General features: G+C 34.2%; 1 protein-coding gene across 6 annotated transcripts in view; it reads left to right on the top strand.

Annotated features, from left to right (window-relative positions):
• The window catches only part of ROBO1 (roundabout guidance receptor 1), a 1,292,670-nt gene that overhangs the window by 1,179,270 nt on the left and 86,454 nt on the right, over window positions 1–26,946 (top strand). For all 6 annotated transcript variants that reach the window (XM_070790446.1, XM_070790260.1, XM_070790403.1 and 3 more), the window contains 2 exons: window positions 22,332–22,456; window positions 24,802–24,973. In XM_070790446.1, coding sequence (XP_070646547.1) covers window positions 22,332–22,456; window positions 24,802–24,973 — 297 coding nt within the window. The remainder of the gene's footprint in view (window positions 1–22,331; window positions 22,457–24,801; window positions 24,974–26,946) is intronic.

The raw sequence follows: 26,946 nt of genomic DNA, 5'->3' as shown, positions 1-26,946 counted from the left end.
AATGAATTGGGAATTGAACCATAGTTATGATTTTCAGTAAAACAAGAAGGAACTCTCAGGTTTGCCTAAGCTTTTAAGATTCTCCTTACCCAGTGTGGGAGTATTAATTCAGAGGAAATAGTAGTGATGCAGTGAACACAGGTGCAGATGAGCCGTAAGAAGCTGAATTTTTCCATATTCTTCATTTCAGCTGGTGGAAATGCAACATGCAGATACACAGTAGTAGGCAGCTTAGGTGTTGGTGGGGTCATGCTTTACTCTTCCATATCTCAAATGTCAGTCACCTTAAAATCTTATTTATTTTGCTTTTTAAATATCTGTCAACACCTTTCGTATCTTCTTATCACTGCTTTATTATCTCTTGCCCAGTGAAACTGTTAACATCTAACCAGTTTCTTTGCCTCCATCTTGTCTCATAGAATCCATCTTCCACACAACAGGTACGTTGATGTGAAACACAGATTGAGTAATATTAGTTCCATCCATAAAACATAGTCATGCTTCCCATCTCTAATGATAGGATTCAAAATACTTCAATACTGCTCTGCCTAGCTACTTAGTCCTCTCTGGTTCCTGACTTCAGGGTAGTAGTATTATATTGTTCACATTTTTTTTTTCATGTAAATGTCACCATGTCCATTATGTCTGGGCTTTTCTTTTCCTAAGTCTTGGTCTAAAATGCCCTGCCCCCATTGACCTATCTTCTACATCTTCTATCTGTAATTACTTCCGTAATTCTTCTGTAACTACTCCTGTCTGTCGACACAGCTTAGGTAGGCATGTTCCAGAAAGCTCTGCAGACAGTCCTCACCCCAGTATCAGGCTAGGGATACGTGTTCATGGATGCATTGGATTCTGTTGCCACCCTTATTGCATTTCAATATCTGCTCAGTTGACTGTGAGTTCCTTGGAGATTCAGTTCAGTCGCTCGGTCGTGTCCGACTCTTTGCGACCCCAACAATCGCAGCACGCCAGGCCTCCCTGTCCATCACCAGCTCCTGGAGTTCACTCAGACTCACGTCCATCGAGTCAGTGATACCATCCAGCCATCTCATCCTCTGTCGTACCCTTCTCCTCCCGCCCCCAATCCCTCCCAGCATCAGAGTCTTTTGCAATGAGTCAACTCTGCACATGAGGTGGCCAAAGTACTGGAGTTTCAGCTTTAGAATCATTCCTTCTAAAGAAATCCCAGGGCTGATCTCCTTCAGAATGGACCAGTTGGATCTCCTTGCAGTCCAAGGGACTCTCAAGAGTCTTCTCCAACACCACAGTTCAAAAGCATCAATTCTTCAGCACTCAGCTTTCTTCATAGTCCAACTCTCACATCCATACATGACCACTGGAAAAATCATAGCCTTGACTAGACGGACCTTTGTTGGCAAAGTAATGTCTCTGCTTTTGAATATGCTATCTAGGTTGGTCATAACTTTCCTTCCAAGGAGTAAGTGTCTTTTAATTTCATGGCTGCAGTCACCATCTGCAGTGATTTTGGAGCCCCAAAAAAGTAAAGTCTGACACTGTTTCCCCATCTATTTGCCATGAAGTGATGGGACCAGATGCCATGATCTTCAGAGCTTTAAGCCAACTTTTTCACTCTTCTTTCACTTTCATCAAGAGGCTTTCTAGTTCCTCTTCACTTTCTGCCATAAGGGTGGTATCATCTGCATATCTGAGGTTATTGATATTTCTCCCGGAAATCTTGATTCCAACTTGTGCTTCTTCCAGCCCAATGTTTCTCATGATGTACTTTGCATAGAAGTTAAATAAGCAGGATGACAATATACAGCCTTGACGTACTCCTTTTCCTATTTGGAACCAGTCTGTTGTTCCATGTCCAGTTCTAATTGTTGCTTCTTGAACTGCATACAGGTTTCTCAAGAGGCAGGTCAGGTGATCTGGTATTCCCATCTCTTTCAGAATTTTCCAAAGTTTATTGTGATCCACACAGTCAAAGGCTTTGGCATAGTCAATAAAGCAGAAATAGATGTTTTTCTGGAACTCTCTTGCTTTTTCGATGATCCAGCGGATGTTGGCAATTTGATCTCTGGTTCCTCTGCCTTTTCTAAAACCAGCTTGAACATCTGGAAGTTCACGTATTGCTGAAGCCTGCTGTGGAGAATTTTGAGCATTACTTTACTAGCGTGTGAGGTGAATGCGGTAGTTTGAGCATTCTTTGGCATTGCCTTTCTTTGGGATTGGAATGATAACTGACTTTTTCCAGTCCTGTTGCCACTGCTGAGTTTTCCAAATTTGCTGGCAGATTGAGTGCAGCACTTTCACAGCATCATCATTCAGGATTTGAAATAGCTCAACTGGAATTCCATCGCCTCCACTAGCTTGGTTCATAGTGATGCTTTCTAAGGCCCACTTGACTTCACATTCCAGGATGTCTGGCTCTAGGTCAGTGATCACACCATCGTGATTATCTTGGTCATGAAGATCTTTTTTGTATAGTTCTTCTGTGTATTCCTGCCACCTCTTCTTAATATCTTCAGCTTAATATCTTCCTTGCAGGTACACTTTGTTTACTTTGCCTTCTTAGTCTCATTGCTTATTGCAGTCTTAGGAGCATCACTGATGTTCATGTACCATTCTCTGTCTGAGCCAATCAAGGACTGCCCCACAAGTCAGTTAACTTCTTTGAGTCAGTGTTCTCATCTGTTGAAAAGAAAGTGAATGTACATGGACTGTAAACATCAAACATGATAGAAAGTTTAAAAAACAATTAAGAAAATAAAAGCAGTCTCATAAAAGTGGTTTATGGTTAAAAGCTTTTGCACAACAAAGGAAACTCTAAGCAAGGTGAAACGACAGCCTTCAGAATGGGAGAAAATAATAGCAAATGAAGCACCTGACAAGGAACTAATCTCAAAAATATACAAGCAACTCCTGAAGCTCAATTCCAGAAAAATAAACGACCCAATCAAAAAGTGGGCCAAAGAACTAAACAGACATTTCTCCAAAGAAGACATACAGATGGCTAACGAACACATGAAAAGATATTCAACATCACTCATTATCAGAGAAATGCAAATCAAAACCACAATGAGGTACCATTTCATGCCAGTCAGAATGGCTGCTATCCAAAAGTCTACAAGCAATAAATGCTGAAGAGGGTGTGGAGAAATGGGAACCCTCTTACACTGTTGGTGGGAATGCAAACTAGTACAACCACTATGGAGAACAGTGGGGAGATTCCTTAAAAAACTGGAAATAGAACTGCCTTATGATCTAGCAATCCTACTGCTGGGCATACACACCGAGGAAACCAGAATTGAAAGAGACACGTGTACTCCAATGTTCATCGCAGCACTGTTTATAATAGCCAGGACATGGAAGCAACCTAGATGTCCATCAGCAGACGAATGGATAAGAAAGCTGTGGTCCATATACACAATGGAGTATTACTCAGCCATTAAAAAGAATACATTTGAATCAGTTCTAATGAGGTGGATGAAACTGGAGCCTATTATACAGAGCAAAGTAAGCCAGAAATAAAACACCAATACAGTATACTAATGCATATATATGGAATTTAGAAAGATGGTAATGGTAACCCTGTATGTGAGACAGCAAAAGAGACACAGATGTATAGAACAGTCTTTTGGACTCTGTGGGAGAGGGAGGGGGAGGATGATTAGGGAGAATGGCATTGAAACATGTATAACATCATATATGAAAGGAATCGCCAGTCCAGGTTCGATGCATAATACAGGATGCTTGGGGCTGGTGCACTGGGATGACCCAGAAGGATGATATGGGGAGGGAGGTGGGAGGGCCGTGCAGGATGGGAAACATGTGTACACCCGGGGTGGATTCATGTTGATGTATGCCAAAACCAATACAATATTGTAAAGTAATTAGCCTCCAAATAAATAAATAAATTTATATTTAAAAAAAGTGGTTTATGGGTTATGAATTGCTTATGCAAAAGTGGTGGTGGTTATGGTTATTTTTCTCATCTTCTTCCAAAACACCTTAAAACCCATTAGAATCCCAGTAATATTTATTTTGACCATAGAGATTTGAAAGTTTTTTATAGCTGATTGATGCATAGTTTGGTAATTGTTTTGCTTGTATGCAATTATAATTTTCTTTGGTTCTTTAATACTGAGACCGGTCTGTCAAAATCAGTCCTCAATATTTGTTGGACTGTGTTTTAGGGACATATTTTTGCTGCTGCTTTAGGAAAATTCTGTAGGGTAGAACTAATAACACACTCTTTTCTGACACACATATGGATTCAAAAGCTGAATATAGAAGAAATGAAATCTCTGATTCTTAGGTTTCTCATCTGTAAAATGGGAGTGAGAATGTCTTCCTCATAGGACTTTGTGGAAATTAATGAGCTAATATGAAATGGTAGCACACTGTGAAGCATTGAAATGCTCAATAAAAGAAGCAATAAAGATGATATGAAGAAGGAATAGAAAGAGAAAGAGGTCATTCCAGCGACGTGTCTTCATATGTGTCAGAATCAGGACTGCATGTAGCTTTCGTGCCCTTTAGGTGCCTGTCACTGGCTGTATGAAGAGATTAAAGTCAGAGTCATACGTGCACCTCCATCACTTTACACAGATACACTTTACACGGTAAACACTTTTAAGTAAAAAATGACTATCAAGTCTTCTGTAACTGTGGTTTTAAAAAAAATGTCAATTCTTATTCTAGTTGCTTCAGGAAACAGAAAATAAGTTAGATACACACAAAAAATTCTACATTTAGTTTAAAATGTTTTTTGTTTTTATTAATTGTGTGTATTTGATGTACATTTGACACCCAAATAGTTTTTTTTTTAAACAGATCCATAATTAACATGACTCCCTTTGATCTTTAAACATAATTATTTCCCCCCCTAATATGTTCAATGCTGCTAAATTTCCTGCTGAAATAAATAATACTCCATTCATTGCTTCTTCCATAGTTATAATCCATATATTGGAACAATTGAGTTAATTAGAGTTAAAAATCATTTGATAGATGGTCTCCAGTAATAACTACTATATAATTTAAAACTTTAACAGTCTCAAAAATGGATCAGAAGTACAGATTTAAAACAAATGCACATTTGTGCATTGAACCTTTTCTAAGATGTGAAATAACAGCTTTGAAGATTACCAAACCGCATGTGAATCTTACACAATATCGCATGTTGTATGTCTGGCCTTTTTTTTACTGGACCACTATATAATTATTTCAGGATGTAAAATTAAAATTTGAGTAGAAATAAAACAATGTAGTTGATTGTGGATTTTATTGCCAGTAGTGAGGGATAAACTTCTATAAACTTGCATTCAAAAACAAACTCTAGAGGAAAGAAAGGCCTTTTTGTAAGTTTGTGGTTCCCATAAACAGGCTTCACCATGTTTAGCTTTTTATCAGCACATGAGATCTGATTGAGTTTAAGAGTCATATTGCTTTTTAGAGCTGGTATAATATCTAAAGAGAAAAGAAGTAAGAGAGAAAAAACTGGACCCTTCAGTTCTGAATTCCCTTTCTTTGATGTTGACTTCATTTAAATCATTTGTTGGAACACTTTGCTTAAATTGCTGATTTCAGAAAAGCTGGCAGTATAATAGTACATTGTTTCTGACCAATAAGGTGGTTATTTGAGTCAGAGCCAAAACTAACAGTGTCAGAGGGCCTTTTTTGCAGGTTCAAGTCAGGTTTACTATAATCCAAGATTGTTGTTAAGGACTGTGAGTTCACTACTTGAAATGGTAAATAAAATATTTCAGATTAAAAAAAAACCCCAAAACTGTGAGTTCAACATTTTGAGGAAACACATATTATGAGGCCCTCAAAGTTTTACCTGATGAATTTAAGAAGCTTGATATGTGTGAGACATGTCTGCCACGGTCTGACAAGAGATGGCAGGCTGGTTCTTTGGGGAATGATTCTTCATGACACGTGGCAGTAAGCCACAAAGGCCCGGTAAAGTCAGTGGTACTAGAGTAAACAGCACTTCAGGGCTTCAGGGAATGGGATACACACACACACACACTCACACACACACACAGAGTGTTTTATATGTATGTGTGTGTATATATATATATATATATTTACCACCTCCTATTATATGTATTGCTACTCTTAATGTTGAACTCAATACTTATTCAGAATACCCCCCTTATGGGATTTGTTGTGGCTTTTTGTGTTGTTGCTGTTAGTTGCTTTGTAGTTAAAAATAATGTTTTAAGAAAATTTAACTGAAGATTTGAGGAGCTAATGAGAAAGAAATGATTTGTGGTTATACGAAGAAAACCCCCAAAGACAATGTGTGATTGAAGACTTTTAAAGAGTCAGTATTGCCAGCTGAGCTCTTTGTGAACAGGCTGAAAGTGGACTGCTAAGAGCCAAGAGGTTTAATGAAGTCCCACTACAGAATTTAACAAGAGAATGATTTGTGAGAATGGCTTCCCCTCTCCTAACTGTTCTGATCCGGTGGCATAAATAGGATGCTGAGCTCCACTCCTGCTGTTTTTTTTTTTTTTTTTTTAAATGGTATTTGATTTGATTGAGACTCAGTAGCATTATGGCCTATGATTCTTTTCCTTTATTTTTTTTTTTTTTTGGTAGAAAGGATAAAGTAAAGAGCTTCTTGTGTTCTTATAGCCTTTCAGAGATAGCCATTTTGACTCTAATGACTGCTGAAGATGTGACATTCCCTTAGATTTCTTTGATTTACTCATGAAGGTTTTGGGTTGCTTTCAGTTATTTCACACAAATTGATATAAATCTTGAAAATTATTCAAAAGAAAAAGCAATTCTCCACATAACCTTCCTATAGAGAACTTGAAACACTATCTTACTTTTTTTTTTTTTTTTGCCAAGCAAGTATTTGAAGAAATAAGTAGAGCAGTCAGGTACAAGAAATAATTGGTACATAATGTGATTCTGTGACAAATACGGACACAGCACCACACTAGTAAACAGCACATCATGGATCTTCCATTGTGTTATGAGCTTTACTGGAATTTATTCATCTACATAACAGTGGATACATCTTTCTCATTGCTCAATTATATAGATGGATGACTTCGTAACCATCTTTAGAAACCTACATTCTGAAATAATGAAAGCAACCTGGAAAGATGTAACTGAGTTGTGTGAATCTGAAGCATCTGCATTACTCAGCCTGAGAATGAAATTTGAAAAAGTAGATTAGTCTCTTGCTCTAGTCATTTATGGGTAGCTCATTTTAAAACATTAAATTCATTACCAACAATCTTACATAACTTTAAGATGTGAAATTATGTTGTGATTTTGTGAATAGTGTAAAAAAATCCTAAGTTAATTTACATTGATATATTTATTCTGTTTTATCCAGAATTACTAGGACATAAATGATTGAGGTGACTCATTGTTTAAGAGAGAATAACCATAAAGAGAATGATTTTAGACTGTTTGACATTAAGGACAGCCTTTTCTTGTGATAAACCTGGATAAATTAAATATGCAAGATAATTGAAAATTATGGCTTATCAATGCATCTATATGTATCAAATTTTATTATTTGCTTGCTATCATTTTAAATATTTTATAGGTATACACAGAATGAATAATGATGCTGAACAGTATTCATCCTTACAGATTCACAAATCATTTCTATATATTCCAAACATTAGGGTCATCACTAGAATAGTTACATTATACAGCAACTGGTGTCCTCTGAGCCTTATTTCAACAATTTAAAATGCAATATGCTTCTTTTTATTTCATTTTTTAAAAGATTTTGTATTAATTAAAAATTACTACCTATTAATATCTTACATAAAGTTTGCAAAACTGATTAAAACACCATGAGCATTTTAATTGCTTTTAAACTGTTATACTCTCTACTTGATAAATAATGTGCCAGTATAAACACACCTATGGAAAATACTAAAATAAGTATAAGACAAAATGTAGCTGAGTAATTGCTTTATAGCAAAATTATGAGAGTAAGAAAATATTTCAATGGTTGTTAAAGTTAGCTTTAGCTGTAGGGCATTTATTTTGTGGGTCAGTGTTATTAGGAGAAAATTTAGAGTACTGCACAATTAAAACTGATAGATATGGCATTTTAAACCAGAAGGGAAAGAGACACGTGTACCCCAATGTTCATCGCAGCACTGTTTATAATAGCCAGGACATGGAAGCAACCTAGATGTCCATCAGCAGATGAATGGATAAGAAAGCTGTGGTACATATACACAATGGAGTATTACTCAGCCATTAAAAAGAATACATTTGAATCAGTTCTAATGAGGTGGATGAAACTGGAGCCTATTATAGAGAGTGAAGTAAGCCAGAAGGAAAAACATAAATACAGTATACTAACGCATATATATGGAATTTAGAAAGATGGTAACAATAACCTGGTGTACGGGACAGCAAAAGAGACACTGATGTATAGAACAGTCTTATGGACTCTGTGGGAGAGGGAGAGGGTGGGAAGATTTGGGAGGGTGACATTGAAACATGTAGAATATCATGTAAGAAACGAGTTGCCAGTCCAGGTTCGATGCGCGATACTGGATGCTTGGGGCTGGTGCAGTGGGATGACCCAGAGGGATGGTATGGGGAGGGAGGAGGGAGGAGAGTTCAGGATGGGGAACACATGTATGCCTGTGGCGGATTCATCTTGATATTTGGCAAAACTAATACAATTATGTAAAGTTTAAAAATAAAATAAAATTAAAATACTTATGATTATAAAAAAAAAAAAAAAAGGTACTTTTAAAAAGTTGATGTTGTGGATGACAGAAGAGCCATTTCAAACAGTGTTCTTTTTAGATCATTAGTAAAGAGATTGAGGGGTGGGTGGCTCAGACAGTAAAGCGCCTGTCTACAATGCGGGAGACCCGGGTTCAATCCCTGGGTCGGGAAGATCCCCTGGAGAAGGAAATGGCACCCCACTCCAGTACTATCGCCTGGAAAATCCCATAGACAGAAGAGCCTGGTAGGCTGCAGTCCATGGGGTCGCTAAGAGTCAGACACGACTGAGCGACTTCACTTTCACTTGTGTTTTTACTTAGGCTTTTTATTCCCCCCAATGAATAAATACTAAATGAATAAATATAATTGATAATAAGTAAATTTGACCTGATTTAGGCTTATTGGAAATAATGATAAGTTACATAATTTCTGTACTGGATTGTTGAGATATTGAATACTAGACAAGGATGAGGTCTCTTTTTTACTTAAGAAAGAACTGAGGTCAGAGTTGTTTTTATAATGTATAGCAAACTGAACATATACATTTGATACTTGGTTGCATACATTTGACGTTCACAGTAGTTATCTTAAAAGGTTACATCACATCATTTTGCAGAGATGGAATTGGCTGTTTGGACATTGTTCTTTTTTAATGAGAAAATAGAATATAACATGAGTCATTTCCTCCCCCAAAACCTTTTTATGTGTGTTAAACATGCCCATATGTGACACAGAATAATTATGTATGCATGTTAATTTCATATATTAATATAAAGAATATTCATTTAAATAATGTCTTTTCTGTTAAGGTATAATTAGTTTTAGGTGTACAATATAATGATTCTATATTTATATACATTGCAAAGTGATCAGCACAATATGTCTAGTTATCCATCACCATATATAGTTAGAAATTTTCTCCTGGTGATGAGAACTTCTAAGATTTACTCTCTTAGCAACTTTCAAGAATGCAGTAGTATATTAGTAAATATATTCCCTCTATTGTACATTATATCTTCCATTATAAAATTTATTTATTTACTATAACTTGGAATTTGTAACTTTTGACCTCTTTCATCCATTCCACGTCCCCCTCACCCTCAACTTAGGCAATCATCAATCTGTTCTCTGTATCTATAAACTTGTTTTGTTTTATTTTTTGTTTTAAATTCCACATATGAGTGAGGTCATATAGTATTTTTCTTCCTCTGCCTGACTTATTTCAATTAGCATAATACCTTCAGGGTCCATCCATGTCATCTCAGATTACAGGATATCCTTTTTGTGGCTTTATAGTATTCCATTGTGTATGTATGTATTTATTTAGCTAATCAGTTTATATTTCTTTATCCGTTCATCCAGTAATGGACATTTAGATTTTTTCTAAGTCTTGATTATTGTAAATAATTCTGCAATGAACATAGGATGTGTGTGTGTGTGTGTGTGTGTATATATATATATATATATATAAATTAGTGTTTTTGTTTGCTTTGCATGAATACCCAAGAGTGGAACTGCTGGATCATATGGAAGTTTTATTTTTAATTTTTTGAGGACCCTCTATATTGTTTTCCATAGTGGCCTCACGCATTTACATTCTCACTAATACACAAAGTATACTATTTTCTCCACATCCTTGTCAACATTCCTATTTCTTGTTTTTTGTTTGTTTATTTAATATTCACTTATTTATATGGCTGCATGGAGTCTTAGTTGCAGTATGCAGAATCTTTAGTTGTGGCCTGTGAACTCTTAGTTGCAGCATGTAGAATCTAGTTTCCTAACGAAGGACTGAACCCAGGCCCCCTGCATTGGGAGTGTATACTCTTAGCCACAGAGAAGTCCCTCTTGTCTTTTTAATTATAGCTATTCTAATATATGTGAGGTGATATCCTATTGTGCTTTTGATTTGCATTTCCTTCAGGGTTAGTGATGTTGAGCATCTTTTCATGTCACTGTTGGCCATCTATATGTCTTCTTGGAAAAATGTCTAGTCAGATTTTCTACTCATTTTTCAAATCAGATTATTTGTTTTTTTTTGCTATCGAGTTGTATGAGTTTCTTGGATAATAACCCCTTATCAGAAATATAATTTGCACATATTTTCTCTCATTCAGTGGCTGCCTTGTAAATAATTTTTCATTGAAAGTTATTTTGTTTATGTCATGGAGCCAAAAGATTTTAGAACCAAATTTACATTAGAATAAGGTTTAATAAGGAGGAGAAGGGGACGACAGAGGATGAGATGGTTGGATGGCACCAACCATCACCATCCAACTCGATGGACATGTGTTTGAGCAAGCTCTGGGATTTGTTGATGGACAGTGAAGCCTGGTGTGCTGCAGTCCTTGGGGTCGCAGAGTCAGAAACGACTGAGCAACTGAAATGAAGGTTTAACATTTTTTTTTTAATTTAAACAAACAAGTCATGCAGTATTCCAAAAACAGCAAGAATTAAAAGAGCTGGACAGACCTGAGTGCCAATCTTCCATGTCTTACCTGATAAATGATTTTAAGAAAATTACTTAACCTTCATATTTCTCCCTCTACAAAATTGGCATATTGAACTCTTGTACAGAGTTGCTGGGAAGGTTTCTAGTGTATGATCTGACACATAGTTACCTAACGTTGATGGATCTTCATTAAATTGAGACGTAAAAGGTTATGTGATTTATGCAGGATATATCTGATTAATTTTGCAGAGAATCTGATCCAAAGTTATTTAACTGTCAGTTGAGTAGTTTTATTATTATGCCATCAAGTACTTTAATGCTGACCCTCCATGACTTATGCTATTTGAAGATAAGGGTCCCAGATTTTCAACTAAACAAATTTTGGAGCACCTTCTGTGTATAAAACAATACATAAGACACAGTGAGTGCATAGATAGTAAGCCTGCTTTTATGGAGCTTATTGATAAAGAGAGATATACACAAATATCTATAGTATCAGCAGAATTTAAAAAGTGGATTTTTAAAGGTATGGGTGGAAGAAAGTGCCTTCAACTGGGGACATTATTGTCATTTGTTCACTCTTTCAACAGATATTTGAATGCAATGTAAATAGTGTCCTCAACTCGATAAGTTTTAGAGAAATGATGGAAAACAAAATAATTAAATACTTGCCCTCATAGAACTTACAGGCTATTTTAAGAAATAGACATCTATAGAATAATTACAAATTTATAGTTTAAGACTATAGTTAAATGCTCTAGAAAAAAGTTTAGGTCTCTGTGAGAACATAGTAGCATTCTGATAAGATTTAGTATCAAATTTAAGGTAGCTCCTTGAAGAAATATTTTTTTGTTTGTTTGTTTTAGCTAAGGGCTGAGATGAGTAGGAATTTAAAATAGGAGGATCTCAGGGTATAGCATAAACAGGACCAGAAGTAATAAGGAGCAAAGGTCACTCAAGAATGAGAAGAAGACCTACATAGCTAAGTTAGAAAGGTGGGGGAGGGAAGGAATATGAGAAAACACCAAAGAATTACTTAGCAAGGCCATGTTAGGGATTTTGCTCTAAGAGCAATGAGACCCTATTGAAGGCTTTTGCGCTAAATGTGCTATAATAAGATTAGTTTAGTTTTTAAGCATTCTGGTTGCTTTGTGAGGTTGGAATGGGAAAAAAGCAAGGCATTATTTCCGGTGATTGCTGTTGCATAACTTACCCAAGGTGGTGGTAATAGAGTTAGAAAGAGGTGGATGGAATGGAGAAATAGTTATGAAGTAAAAGCTATGGAATTTGGTAATGAATTGTACATCTCAAGGAAGAAAAAAAGAAAGATCTAGGTTTCTGGCTTTCTAAATTGATTTAGGGACTGTTACCACCAAAATTGCAAGGAGATCCAACCAGTCCATCCTAAAGGAAGCCAGCAGTCCTGAGTGTTCATTGGAAGGACTGATGTTGAAGCTGAAACTCCAATACTTTGACCACCTGATGCGAAGAACTCCCTCATTTGAAAAGACCTTGATGCTGGGAAAGATTGAAGGCAGGAGGAGAAGGGGATGACAGAGGATGAAATGGCTGGATGCATCACCAACTTAATAGACATGAGCTTGGGTAAACTCTGGGAGTTGGTGATGGACAGGGAGGCCTGGCGTGCTGCGGTCCAGGGGTCGCAAAGAGTCGGAAGCGACTGAGCGACTGAACTGATACCGATACCACCAAAAAACGATCCTGAGATCCTATGTCAGGTGGCATACACATCGTCATAGATTGCTGGATACCTGCATTTCAGATTCAGACTCTTTAGCAGGCAAATAACAAGTTTCACCATTTAATAACTGTTTTGGGGTACAGTGGGGACATTTTTAGAAATAGAAGGGAATAAGGAGTTTATTAACTTTTTCTGGCATAGTGCAAGGTATTTTGTGTATCAGGCATAGTGCAAAATATTTTGTGCGGAGAGCAAAGTTTTCAGTCATGGTTCTATTGGCATTTTGGGTTGGATCATGCTTTGTTATGGGAAGCTTTCTTGTGTGTTATAGAATATTTATCAGCGTCTCTGACCTCTGCCTTGTAGACGCCCAAAGCACCCCCACTTCAGCTGTGACAATCAGAATTGTTTCTGGAGCTACTGTCCTAAAGAATAAAGTGAGATAGTTAAGTGGAGGGGAAAAGTTCATGGTATTTTATGTACCAATTAAATATATTCTAAAAATGTCCTTCTTAGTCACTCTATTTTGTATGCCTGAAGACTTGAAAGACATAATGACAGGCTTTTATGTTAAACTCAGTCTTTTCCCTAAAAAGAAATCATATCTCATATTAACATATCTTGAGAGTTTTTAATTGTTAGAGATAATATCATTCATGAGTATCTATGCATATAATTTCTCTGGTGTAACAGTGACTGGGTTTTGTCAATTCAACTGCAGATAGCTTCAGTGCTTAAATATTTGAGTGTTCTTCTATTTTATTCAAATGTATTTCTTCTCAAAAAAATCTTATAACTCACTACTTTATTCATATTCTTCTGGAATGTGATATTTACAATTCCAGTCTGTAATATTTGTTCATTGAACCTTGCTGTTCAAAAAGCACAATGTATGAGAATGAGAAAAATCACATCATTTTAGGGATTCACTACTGTTTAGCTACTAATAATGAAAATAATTGTATGACCCATTGCTGACAATGAAGAATCTGGATACTTTATCTAATTCATAAGTACAAATTCAAAATTTTTGCCATTATGCTTCAAAAATAAAGATTTCAATATGAAAATATCCAAATTGTAACTTTACCTTTGTGCTAAACTTGCAAATATTTTAATTTCTTACAATTTTCTGATATCAACTGGATTTATATTATGAGATATGTGTTTAAAGTACCTCATCAACTTTAGGTAATGTTAACTGAAAAGAATATTTCCTAGGACATTTTCTAGTAGGGTATCCATTTGTATGTACATAATTAAAGGAAAAATATTGGAGGCAGAGGGGTATATCTATTGTCCTGCTTTACCTCTGAATTTCCATAGTCTTAAAATCACAGTGTAGAAAGCACTTTAAGAGTCAACTACTCTATTTCTTTACCAGACAGGGTTATATTGCTAAGCTGTTGGGGCCAAATGGAAATAAATCCCATATTTAAAGACCTCTAGAGACATCACAGTTGGCAACCAATTCATGGTTCAGTGACCTTTACTGTTAACTGCTTCTTTTCTCTACTTTTCCTAAGTATCCATGCTATTATTTAGGCCCATTATCTTCTCTTCTGGCCTAAGTAGTTATAAAGATTGGCTGGTCCCTGTATTTATTAGACATAATCTGAAGATGTCTTAAGTATCTGTCCAGCTGACTTGTTTTCTCAGACCAAAAAAAGGCCTCTTCCTCCGGCTTCTGTGTAATTTTTTCAAACATTTATCATCTTTCTGGCTCATGTCTCCTGAATATGACAAGCAGATAGAAGAAATGAGTCTTTTATTTCTCCTTTCCTCCCCACCTCCCTTGCTTCATTCTTTGCTTCCTTCATTTTTGTGTCTTCGCTCTTAGCTTCTTCTCTTATTTATACCAAAAGATTATTGTCTGAATAGTGTACATTCTTAGAATACAGAAGAGTTCAGACTAATTAAATAATCTGGAGTTTTTTGGTGACCCATTCAAAAGAGGAAGAAAATCTTTTACTCTATTATCATGTGTATATGTATTTGTGTGTAGGGGAGGAGGGCGTGGGAGAATGGGAGAGAGAAAGGCTAAATTCCCTATACCATTTTAAACAGTTCATTTTCTAAAAACTGTTACTCAAGTATGTAATTTGTATATCTCCAAATATTTTAGAGTGCTATCCCATTTCTCCTTTTGAATCAAAAGGGTACCAGAATTTTATAATTATATTATATAAATGTGTGTGTGTGTGTGTGTGTGTGTGTGTGTGTGTATTTTAGATTTTGCTTAACTCCTCTTCCTCCTGCACCCAACCTCAAGAAAATAAAATCTAGGTGAAAACACTATGTTTCATATACAAACTCGGATTTAGGGCAAATTCTCCAATCCTTCACCCCTTTCCAAACTCCCTACAATGTAAAGAAATTTCAATCTGTTCCTGAAGATGGATTATAATCTGCACAGTGTTGAAACGTTAAAAGACAAAAATTAGTAAGGTATTTTTCCTCTTAAAAATATGTATTTATTTTGTAAAGTTATTTTAACTTCCTATTTGGCACATTTACCCTAAGAAGTATTTTTGTCAAAATATTATTTGTCCTCATCTTCAAAAGTGTATTATTTTTTCAATGCATATTGACATAAAATGTCACTTCAAGATAAGAATTGATTTAAAGTTGATTTACCCTTAAGAAATGATTACTTTTTTTCCTCCCAAAGGTGAACTTTTTAAAAGGCTTTAGGTCTCTTTTCTTCTCACCTGTTACTTTCCCATGTCTTTTTCAAACTATAGCTGAATATTCTTTAAAGAATTTTAATATCATGAGGAATACTTTAAAATTGCTTTCATGCATAGGTAGTAAGGATTTTAGGTTAAACAGTTTATGTAAAATGAAATAGATTATTTGTCCTATTGCATATCATTCTCCCCAAACTGATTAACTAGTAGGAGAATTTGTACAGACTTGGATTTAGTCAAGAAACCTGGAAGACTGTCTTCAGTTAGGCATCTGTAACCTTGAAGAAGTTATTTTTAACAATTTAATTTCTTAGACTGATAAATTCTAAGGTCACTTCCAGAGCTAACCTTTTATTGTTTTATTAGAGATACAGAGACAGGCTTTTCCTCTTTCTTAAGAGGAAAGGGATTGGGATAGAGGTGCTCCCAGCCTTTAAAGCAGAAAAAGAAGTTGAGAAGAGTTCTGTAGAGGGTGGGAAACAAGTTGCTCATAAACCAGGGGCATTAGAGGATAATGAATGAACAGGATCCAAAAGACCCATTTTTTTCTGATTCTTTCTGAACTAATCTAACTCAACAATAATGGGCACTGCCTGTTGTGTAGAAGGTCTCTGCTTTCTGTATAGGGGAAAAAAAATATCCTCCATCCTGACTGCGAGAAATATGGAGAAAGGGGCAATCAGTGAAAAACTTAAAGATTTAAAGACATTTCTGTCATTTATTCTCACTGAGTAAAAGGATTTTATGTGGAGGATCTAAATGGCATTTATTTGTTTGCTGAAACTAGAACAAATGAAATTGTGTCCGGCAGGTTTTCATTTAGATAAGAAGACTCACTTCCTGATAGTCATGGTTGTTAAAAGCTTAAAAGATCATTCAAGATAGAGTCCTCTCAAAAACCTCTGATGTTTTAGGAGCTTCTGTGTTAGATGTTGTCTTAGATAAGTTTTAAGGTCCTTAACAGACTTTGAAATATTTTACAGTTATCAATTTCCATTGATGTTATATGCAAGCACACTAGCTGGACATTCTTAAACACACTGGATTTTAATTAAAAGATTCAACTGCAGTTCAGCTGGTAAAGCCTACAAGCAAGGGAAAAGTGCCTTTTAAAATTTTAAATGAACTAATTCCCAGTGATTTTTTTGGTTTCTAACATGTTAAATATTTTTGAAACTGTTTAAGGAATTTTAAATTACTGAAAATACATGACTAGAAACTATTGATGAATCATTCTCTGATTTCCTGACTTTCAAAAAGGCTTGATTTTAACTGTATTAGTCTAATCAAATTTATTTTCAGAGATTACCCAAAAGATAATTTTATGACTTTGTGTTTTCTCAAAGCTAAGTTATGTTGCTGTAGTTATCAGGTTTCCTTTCTTGTAGTTTCTGAATATTTCTTTCTGTCATTTAAAAGACAGCATCTTGAAGCTTTTGAGAATTTAAACAAGCCCCATCTTCTCTGTGTGTGTTTTTAAATCTGGATGGCGTGTTTGATGCTATGATAAACATTATGCCTGAGTAAATGAGATTTTTTTAAACTTTTCTTGCCTGCATGAATGAAAAATTAGAGATTTTACTTTAGAGTGAAAAATAAAAACAATCTATTTCACTCACACTAAAGAGAATGTGTGAGTTAAAAGTGTATTTCTGAATTACCTTTCAACTTTGCAGATGTGGTAACAATAGAGAGAACAGGAGAACACTTCTTTTTTAAAACTACCATTTCACAGTAGCAGTGCTTAGAATAGTTCATATATCAAAGGCACAGAAATGTAATCAAGTCTAATTAATTGTGACTTGCTGAAGACATGGGCATTATTTATTTGAGTAAAATGTATTGTGGGTATCTACTGGGCTATTATGAAAAGGCTCTGCATTTGACAGTAATTACCTTTGTTTCTAAATGAGCAAAACAATTGCTTTCCAGTATTTTAAATATGTATTACTCAAGCTTTCTATGTTAAAATATTCAGAGTTTCAGCCCTGAAAACAGGTAATGTGACTCTAACTTTACTAGTGTTATTAAGTTTTCTGTTTTCATAATGTGTTTATGTTTTTTCCTGTTTTCTCATCGAAAAATATGCAAGGATACAAATGTAACACTTTTTATTAATGACACTACTCAGCCGATGGTCATGACCAGCAACACCTGGGTTCTGCAGAATCCCTTGTCATAGTCCTGACCTATATAATCATAACCTGTATATTAACCAGATCTAAGGGTGATTCTAATGCTTATTCAAGTATGAGAAGAATGGGTTTAATAGAATATCATTGGCAGCATGAACCATTTAAAAATTAATTTGATGGTGGAGTTATAGGATTTAACACTTTATCTTTGATTAAGATGTTTGATTTCTACTCTTATGTGGCATTAGCAGTAAAGATTTATAGTATTTTTTTCTTTTAAACCCATTACATTTATAGTTATCTGATCCTGTCATCTGGTAGCACAATGTAAAGTCATTGAAAAGTGTTTTATACTTTTATAGCTATTATTCATTGTAGCTCTGCCATTTAATAAAAGTAGATATTTTAAGATTCATTTCTATTTTTCTTAAATGATTTATGATGATATAGAAATGCTAGCAAATATAATTCATTCATGGATAGTATGAGCCATGTATCCAAATATTAATGTGTTCTTTTTATTTAAAAGAAAAGATCATTGGTTAAGTCAAATCTTACTACTTTTTCTGTTTCATTTTCAGTTTCTTTATTTTTATTTATTCCATGTTTTCTTTTTTGTTTTGTTTTAGTTGGGTCTGGTAAGTTGACATTTTATTGGCCATCTTCTAATCATCGTGTCATTGTGACTGGAACTTCTCTTGCCCTTTTCCATCCATACCCTTCCATGTCCTTCAACCAATCAGCCTCCATGTTTCACTTGTCATTGGCCACAAAGACAGACTGCACAGAATAAAGTCTGCAGGAAGTATGGGTAACTGTGACAAAGAGTGAAAGGTAATGGGGTTGCTAATTTTATCTTATTAAATGATGTGTGATCTGCATCCTTTTATTTTTTTCCTCTTTTTTAAATGAGTGATAAAACAAGGAGTAGGATTTTATCTTTTGCTTAAGTACCATTTCAGTTTATATCTCATGAGGTAAACAATGAACAAAATAGGTGCCCAGAGGAGAATTTGTGTTTGGGAGATCTAAAATATGTTTATGAATTCATCCATATCTGTCTGAGTTTAACTGTTGTTCAGTAATAGTCATTGAAAGTCCTATAAGTGAATAACCTTGCACTTAAGGCTATTTGCACTCATTTTTATTTCTATGTGTCAGATTCGTTTCATATGTAAGAAATAACCACATGATGTGTTTAAAATGTATCAAAATTTGCTATAATAAAGATCTGTTGTCATGTAAATAAAATTTTTTGAATAATTTCACTAATCAATATTTTGGGGAAGGCGTCCAGTCACACACTTTCAGGATGCTAGAGCACCATCTTTGGATATTTCTGTATGGTGTTCCATGTAATAATTTTGACCCTAAGAAAAATCTATGTTTTAAATTAAAAATCTATACAAATATTCTAAAGATGTCATTTCATACTAACACAGATAGGAAGATGAATTGTTCAATAATGGTAATGCAATAATAAACTGTTTGGGAAAAAAAGCTTTCCATATGTGCAAAACTATAGTTGGATTCAAATTTAATGAAAGCAAAAGTGAAGGATGAAAGTGAAGTAAACATTTATATAATATAATTTATTAGGTATTATGTGATCTCTATTATATAATTATATTGACCGAACAACAAACATGCCCAACTACATTAGAAAAAACTTTAATAAATGGAAATATATATATATATATATATATATATATATATAAAATGTTTCTGAGAAATGGATAAAACTAGTCTATCATTAGTCCCTAGAAATCAAAAAACTAAGCACAGGAACACAATATCCACAATAAATGAGATATTAATTACAAAGTAATGTGAAAATAAATGTTTAATCTCACTAATATAAAAGTGCCAATTAGGAGATTCTGTTCTAAGTTTGGCAAGGTTGTTAAAACTCAGTGTTTGTGAGGTTTGGGAGGAGAGTTTCAGTTGAAATCAACTTGAATAAAATTGAAAAGAATGTTAACTTCACCAGTGTGTTTAACAGTGGAAATTAGAATCTAGATTTAAAGACAATTGATTAGTTAAGTAATTAAGGTAACTTAATATTTATACCGTTAAATAGTCATTTAGGTGATATTGTAGGAGAATATTTTAGAACTACACAGTCCAATATGTATGGCTGCATTATCAGTAGATTTTCTTTTTCTCTTTGCTTTTCTAATTTTATTTCCAACACTGCACATATGTGACATTAATAACATATTTATCTATTTTTATAGTGAATTTAAATTTTGTAGCCTTTGAAAAATATCCCAGCATTTTATCATAAACATCAATTCGATGCACATGGTAATCTACTTTCTCAATCTAAATATAGGTAATGATGATAGAAGATAGATAGAGGCATATTTAATCCATTTAAATTTTTTCTTAAGATATGTCTACATCTAATATCTAACATACATGTAGAAAAGGATTTTTTCTGAGACATGCCTTCTAGCTGGTGTCATTGTTGTTGTTGGCTGAAGAATATGCCTATAAGATAGAGTATATTCATTTCCAGGCAAATACCCTGTGTGGAAGGGTTGCTGCAGGATAAATGCAGTTAGCGTAAGGGTTTGTATTCCTTGTTCCCACGTCTTTGAGGTTTCAGGCGAGCTGGCATTTTATAAAAGAAACATGGATTCTGGCACATGTTATTAGACATGCTGCTGGGATTTAGAAAAGAGACCACCCGAAGTTTTTACTTGTCTGAGTGATTTGAACATTTATATTTTCCTACTCAAATTCCCTGCATATATTGGAAAGTCATATTCTCCCATTCATTTAATTAATCATTTGGTTTTCTTTCATTGAAACAAACCAAACTCTTTTCTGGATTTAGCTTATTATCCAGTCTTAGTCCTTTCAATTTCCGGTCTAATTTCTATGTCAATTATTCTAACCCTTTACTAAGGAATCAAATGCTCCTGTATGGATGTGTGTGGAGGAAAATCCCCAGGCCATGATGCACACGCCTGTTATTATACCTGGATAATGATGGTGTTTACCAAAGTCATGAGTAAACCACTCAATTACAATCAGAGTTTTTTAAAAAAATTATAAGCTAGAACTTCAGTATTACCAAATTGAGCTAAACTTATTCTCCTAACGTTGTATTTTCTTCCGTGTAAGTTATAGGATATTTGAAGGCATTTGCCCTGATTTTTCAGGTCTCCTGTAATTTTCTAGTCAAATGGTATAATTTCTACTAAACCTCAATTAAAAATAAAAGGGGAGTATAGGAGAAAGCGCACTCATCTAAAAGTTAGGAAATATAATTGCTTTCTTCAGTTTGGTGAACATGCAAGCTGTTTTACATATCCATTTTCTTTTTAAAAGAGGTTTTATATTTCACTTTACACACCTGTATACACACAAATGTAGAAAGTTTATATTTTGTAAATTTTATAAACTTTATATTTTAGATATTATAAATACTTGTATAGATGTCCCAGATGCAATTGACCAAAAAATATTTAGCAAGAGAAAACAGTACCATTTCGAATCCTCACCTTCATTAACAAAGAAGTCATATTCTTGTGAGCAGACTGGTATGTGAACATAATCTGGGTATACTTTTGGTTCATATTCACTTTAAGAGCTTATCCTAAGTGACCGACATAAGCGTATTTTTAAGGAAAAGTTTAGAAATAATGGAACAGTCTTAAAAAGTGGATTATGCTGTATAAACTGTAAATGTTTCTGATTTGAAACATTCACTTCAATTTGAACTGAAACAAGAAATGAGAATAATTAAGCATTTCAGACAACTGATAAGAAATGAATTTGAAAAGTGTAAACAGTAGGTAGAAAGACTTAGATTCAGTGCACATTTTTTCCAAGCATAAAGCACAGCCCAAAACAAACTTTTTTTTTTTTTTAAGCCAGTGACTCCATCAGCACACCTAATGTTTTCAGCTGCCACTGCTCTCAGTGTAACTGACACAATTTTCTGACACTCTATTTACTGCTGGATGAAGTGGCCATTTAAGGCTGTATAAATCAAACAGTTTGGACAAAGCTGGCAGTATTTATAATGTCAGGATGAGCAGATGTTTCCAATTTGCCCTCATTTCCATATATATTCTGTTTGAACATGCCCTTGCCTATGTAAATGAAAGAGGCATTTGACTCCACCAGTACTTTAAATTCATTTCCATTCAAGTAATTGGACTGAAGATTTTAAATGGTTATACTTTCCATAGTAGCCTTTCAGGAGCTTTTCAGTTAAAGTAATTTTAGGACCTGCCTACATCAGGAGGTTCTTGTGTGTAAGATTAATGTCCATACACCTTTAAGCAGCTCTAAATGAGGAGAAATGTTTGTTCGTTCAAATGTCGAGTGTATGTTGAATGTAAAGGGTCAAATTGTAGCTCAAGAAGTCTTTTTAACATTGAAGTCCATCTTAGAAGATCAAGTAATTAAAAAAAAAAATGTCTTTACAAAACTACACAGATTCTACTCTATAAATATGCAGTTAACAATTTAGCTTCAATTGAATTAAGGGTGAAAATTGATGCATTATGTATATCTAGATAGTATGTAACAAGTGATATAAATTAATGGCAGCACTTGGAATATCAGCAGATTGTCTCAATTAGGACAGTGACTGCATGCTTTTGATTCAGGGTAATCTGTTTCATCTCCTTCAGAACCTCCACATTTTGTTGTGAAACCCCGTGACCAGGTGGTTGCCTTGGGACGAACGGTCACTTTCCAGTGTGAGGCAACAGGAAATCCCCAACCAGCTATCTTCTGGAGGAGAGAGGGGAGTCAGGTATGACCTTGTTCTAATATTTCAGTCAGCACAGGTGAAATGCCATGTAGATAAGAAAAAGCAACAAATGATTTAGTCACATAGCTGTTGCTTTAAGAGAACTGAGACATCTCTGAGTGACCTGAATATTTCAACAGTAAAACAGAATTTTAATTCTCAGATTTTTCCTGCCTAGTTTTGGTACACCAGGTGGTATATAGAATAGTAATTGTTTAATCATGAAAATTTATTCCCAATTTATTTCCATTTTCCAATTTATTTCCTTTATTTTCAATTCAGCCACATTAAAAAAAAACTAGTTTTTTCTCAAGTTTATTCAGTTAGTTTTAACTTTTCTTATTCAGATAATTGTACTTATATTTTAAAATAGATTTGCACACATTTAAAACAAAGATAATGATGTCAGTGCAATTTCTCTGAAAGCACTAGGAATCTGAAGTGTATTCTTGGCTTCTTTATGTTTTATCTATCATATATCTATCAATTACAGATTCATCAAACTATGTGAAAGTCTCTTTAGCATAGATGTTATGTTGGATGTAATTCAGTATATTTTAATTCTTTGAAAACTGTAACATGTGATCACTTTTGCTATCAAGTCCTACTCTCTATACCTTTTTATAAACCAGAATTTTCTATTTACAGTGAAGCTAGAATATAGAGATCTGTGCACTTAAAAATTAAGTTTCCTTTTGGACTTCAGCTTATTAAAGAGCTTATTAAAGTCTTATTAAAAGTCTCTTATTAAAGAGACTTCAGCTTATTTTGAAACACTTTCACTTTAAAAATAATAGGAAACTTTAAAAATAGTTTTAAAAATACGTTTTCTTATCTCTTAGTGACTTGAGTTCTTCAATAAATGGACACATCTTCCTTTACATATTTCTGATACTTGTGAAAATTATTCTCATTCATTTTTAATAAAATTATTCCTAACCTCTTTTATTTTTTGTTTAAATCAATCTTGAGTGTGTTGTCTTCTGATCTTCTACTATGTTCATAAAAATTACATGGAGGTAATTTACTGACTATACTCACTAATAATTTGTACACCGTGCCATCAAGTTAACTTTTATTTTCATTTTGGTAGCAAATATCAATTTGATTATGGTATGGGGGCTATTATTTGAGTACTGATATCTTGGTTGGTTCTAACACATTTCACTGGGCTTCAAAGGACATAATTAGCTGACAGAAAATTAAAGACGAGAAAAAATATTTTAGTAGAACAAGAGGAATTGAAAGTATATTATACATGAATATCTGTGTATCAATAAGAGTAAATCCACTAGCAGATCTTCTTAGTAGAATAATATTTAGATGATCCATTTAGTTATTTAAATAGATCATTCATTGTCATCTAATGTCTATATCACATTGGAAATAATTTTTTATTTGATTTGGTTTGATTTAATAACTATTTCTTAATATTTTGTTATTGAATACATATCATACACTAGTAGTTAAGCTTTTGTAAGTGATACATGTTAAAAGGCACCTAAAATTTTTAAAAAGTAGCAAATTTATTTGATTAGAAGAAATGTTGATATTATTTATTTCATGAAAAAGAATGATACTAAATGTTACTTTCCATGAAATATACACTCCTTCCAATGAGCAAGATATTTAGATTCAAAGAGAGAAATTTGTACCACCAAGTAACATCACATATTGTCTAGAGTTTGTTTTTAAGATAACTTTCTGCAGAAATAAAATTCCATTATGAATTCTTAAATTCAGTATTTGAATTTAAAATCTACGATAGATATGTTCACCATTTAACCAGAAAAATAAGAAACTTGACAATTTGATAGAGATTACAGAACTTTTATAATGGACACATAACAGAGATTCTTGTGATGGTACCAAAATGATAAACTTAATTTGTTGGAATGTGTTTAAATTTTAATGTTGTTTATATATTAAAAGATTTAATGTTTAGAATTCTAATAGTCACATCTATGTGAAACAAAACTTTTGAGTCTGTTTACTGAAATATGTAAAACATTTAACTCTAATAGTATCTCATATTCTTTTATAAATAGTATTGTTTGACATTGAAATTATAAAGGCATATATCAATATGTAGAATTCGTTTAAATTTTCAAATAACCCCATTTAAGTTTAGATGATTAAACTTTGTGCATTTGTATGTGTGTGTGTACCTCTGTCTATGTGGGTATGTGATAGAGAATATTTAGTTTATTTTCATACATATGTTTGTATATGTATAAATATTTATGTGCTGCTGCTGCTATTTATGTATCTGCTTATATAAAACATAAAAACATGTTGGAAACTAGCAATTAACCTATTATTCTTTCCTCCCAAATTCTGGGTTCTAGAATCTGCTTTTCTCATATCAGCCACCACAGTCATCCAGCCGTTTTTCAGTCTCCCAGACTGGTGACCTCACTATTACTAATGTCCAGCGATCTGATGTTGGTTATTATATCTGCCAGACTTTGAATGTTGCCGGAAGTATCATCACAAAAGCATATTTGGAAGTTACCGATGGTAAAGTAGAGCATTTTATTTCAAAATGGCAAAGTTTGGCTTAGTGTCTAAAGAGAATGCCAGTAAGCACACTTATTTTCAACTTTGTATCCTTTCTTTCAGTAAATTTGATATAAGGCTAAAAGGATAAAGATTAAAGTGATTAAATGTAAAAGCATTTTTATTTTAACTAGGCTATATGAAATTTCTTGCATCAAATTCAATTCGTAAAAGCATGACAATTATACAAGGAAAGTTTACACTGAATACTTATACACAGGACTGTGTCCATGTTTTGAAAAATAAAAAATTATTTTAAAATCTCTTGGTATAAAACATCATCCTTTTTCTTTCTTCCAAATCATGAAGATAAGATGAATTGTTGACAGATCCTTCTCACAACTCAAGATGACCAAGTTTTTGTTCTGTTTATCAACTCTTCTAAGCATGATTAATTAATGCCAAATATAAAGATGCAGTAGTAGAGAAATCTGAATTTGAGCAAACTCCTGGAGATAGTGAAGGACAGGGAAGCCTGATGTGCTGTGGTCAATGGGGTTGAAGAGTTGGACATGACTTCGAGACTGAATAACAATAGAGAAAATCCCCAAACCATAAGATGGAGAGCAGTAAGAAGGAAAGGAAATATAAGTAAGCATATAAATATATAAAAAGTATATACAAACAGATTTCCTCTGCTCTTTGAAAATAGAGCATTCCTGTGAAACAGAAATATAAGTAGAAGTGGCATAAAGTGAGGAAATAATTGTTTCTTTTCATAGAACTGAAAATCCACTTCAGATTTATTTCAGTTAGCGAGCAAATACACTAATGTGCATGCCTGCATGCTCAGTCATGTCAGACTCTTCGTGACTCCATGGACTATAGCCTGCCAGGCTTCTCTGTCCATGGGATTTCCCAGGCAAGAGTACTGGGAGTACATTGCCATTTCCCTTTCTAGGGGATCTTCTCGACCCAGGGAACAAGCCCACATCTCCTGCATTGGCAGGAGGATTCTTTACCACTGAGCCACCTAGGAAGCCCTGTATTAATATAGGTCTTTCATAAAAGCAAAAAAGTGAAAAGTTACTCAGTCATGTCTGATTCTGCGACCCCATGGACTATACAGTCCATGGAATTCTATAGGCCAGAATACTGGAGTAGGTAGCCTTTCCCTTCTCCAGGAGATCTTCCCAACCCAGGGATCAAAACCAGGTCTCCCGGCTTGCAGGCAGCTTCCTTACTGAGCCACAAGGGAAGCCCAAGAATACTGGAATGGGTAGCCTATCCCTTCTCCAGCAGATCTTCCCAACCCAGGAATCGAACTGGAGTCTCCTGCATTGCAGGTGGGTTCTCTACCAACTGAACCATCAGGGAAGCCCTCATAAAAGCAAACTGGCTCATAATGAACTTTCAAAAACTGGAGAGTACTTGTATATACATATGTATATATACATAAAAGAAATACATATGCACTCTTTTTGTTGCTGTATAGTATTCCATTGTAGCTTACACTTTATTTATGTTTATGTTTGTGCTCTTCTATTGATGGGTTATTTTCAATTCAGGACTTTTATTGATAAAGCTAAATGTTTCTGTAGACGACTATGGGTGGGCATATGTACTCAGTTATCCTGGTTTGCCTTTTCATGGATGCATATACTCTACTCATTTCTCTCTCTCTCTTTTTTTTTTTTCATTTTCCCATGTAGTCTGGATATATCTTTGTCTGATACATGTATTATAAATATTTATTCCCAGTCATTTGCTTAATGATGATTTTAGGGCTTAAAAAATTAATTCTAATGAGAACCAATGTATTATTTTTTCTCCTGTGCTTTGTCCTTTTAGTTCCCTAGTCTACCTTAAGATCATGAGGATATTCACCTGTTTTTGTCTGGAATCGTTATTGTCTGTATGTTTGAGATTTAAGTTGTTAATCTTTAATTAATCTTTGTTTATGGTATAAAATAAGGGTCAAATTTGCCTTTCTG

The sequence above is a fragment of the Bos indicus genome, chromosome 1 (genome assembly GCF_029378745.1).
Source record: "Bos indicus isolate NIAB-ARS_2022 breed Sahiwal x Tharparkar chromosome 1, NIAB-ARS_B.indTharparkar_mat_pri_1.0, whole genome shotgun sequence".
Classification (NCBI taxonomy): Eukaryota; Metazoa; Chordata; class Mammalia; order Artiodactyla; family Bovidae; genus Bos; species Bos indicus.
This window is presented reverse-complemented; position numbering and strand designations above follow the sequence as displayed.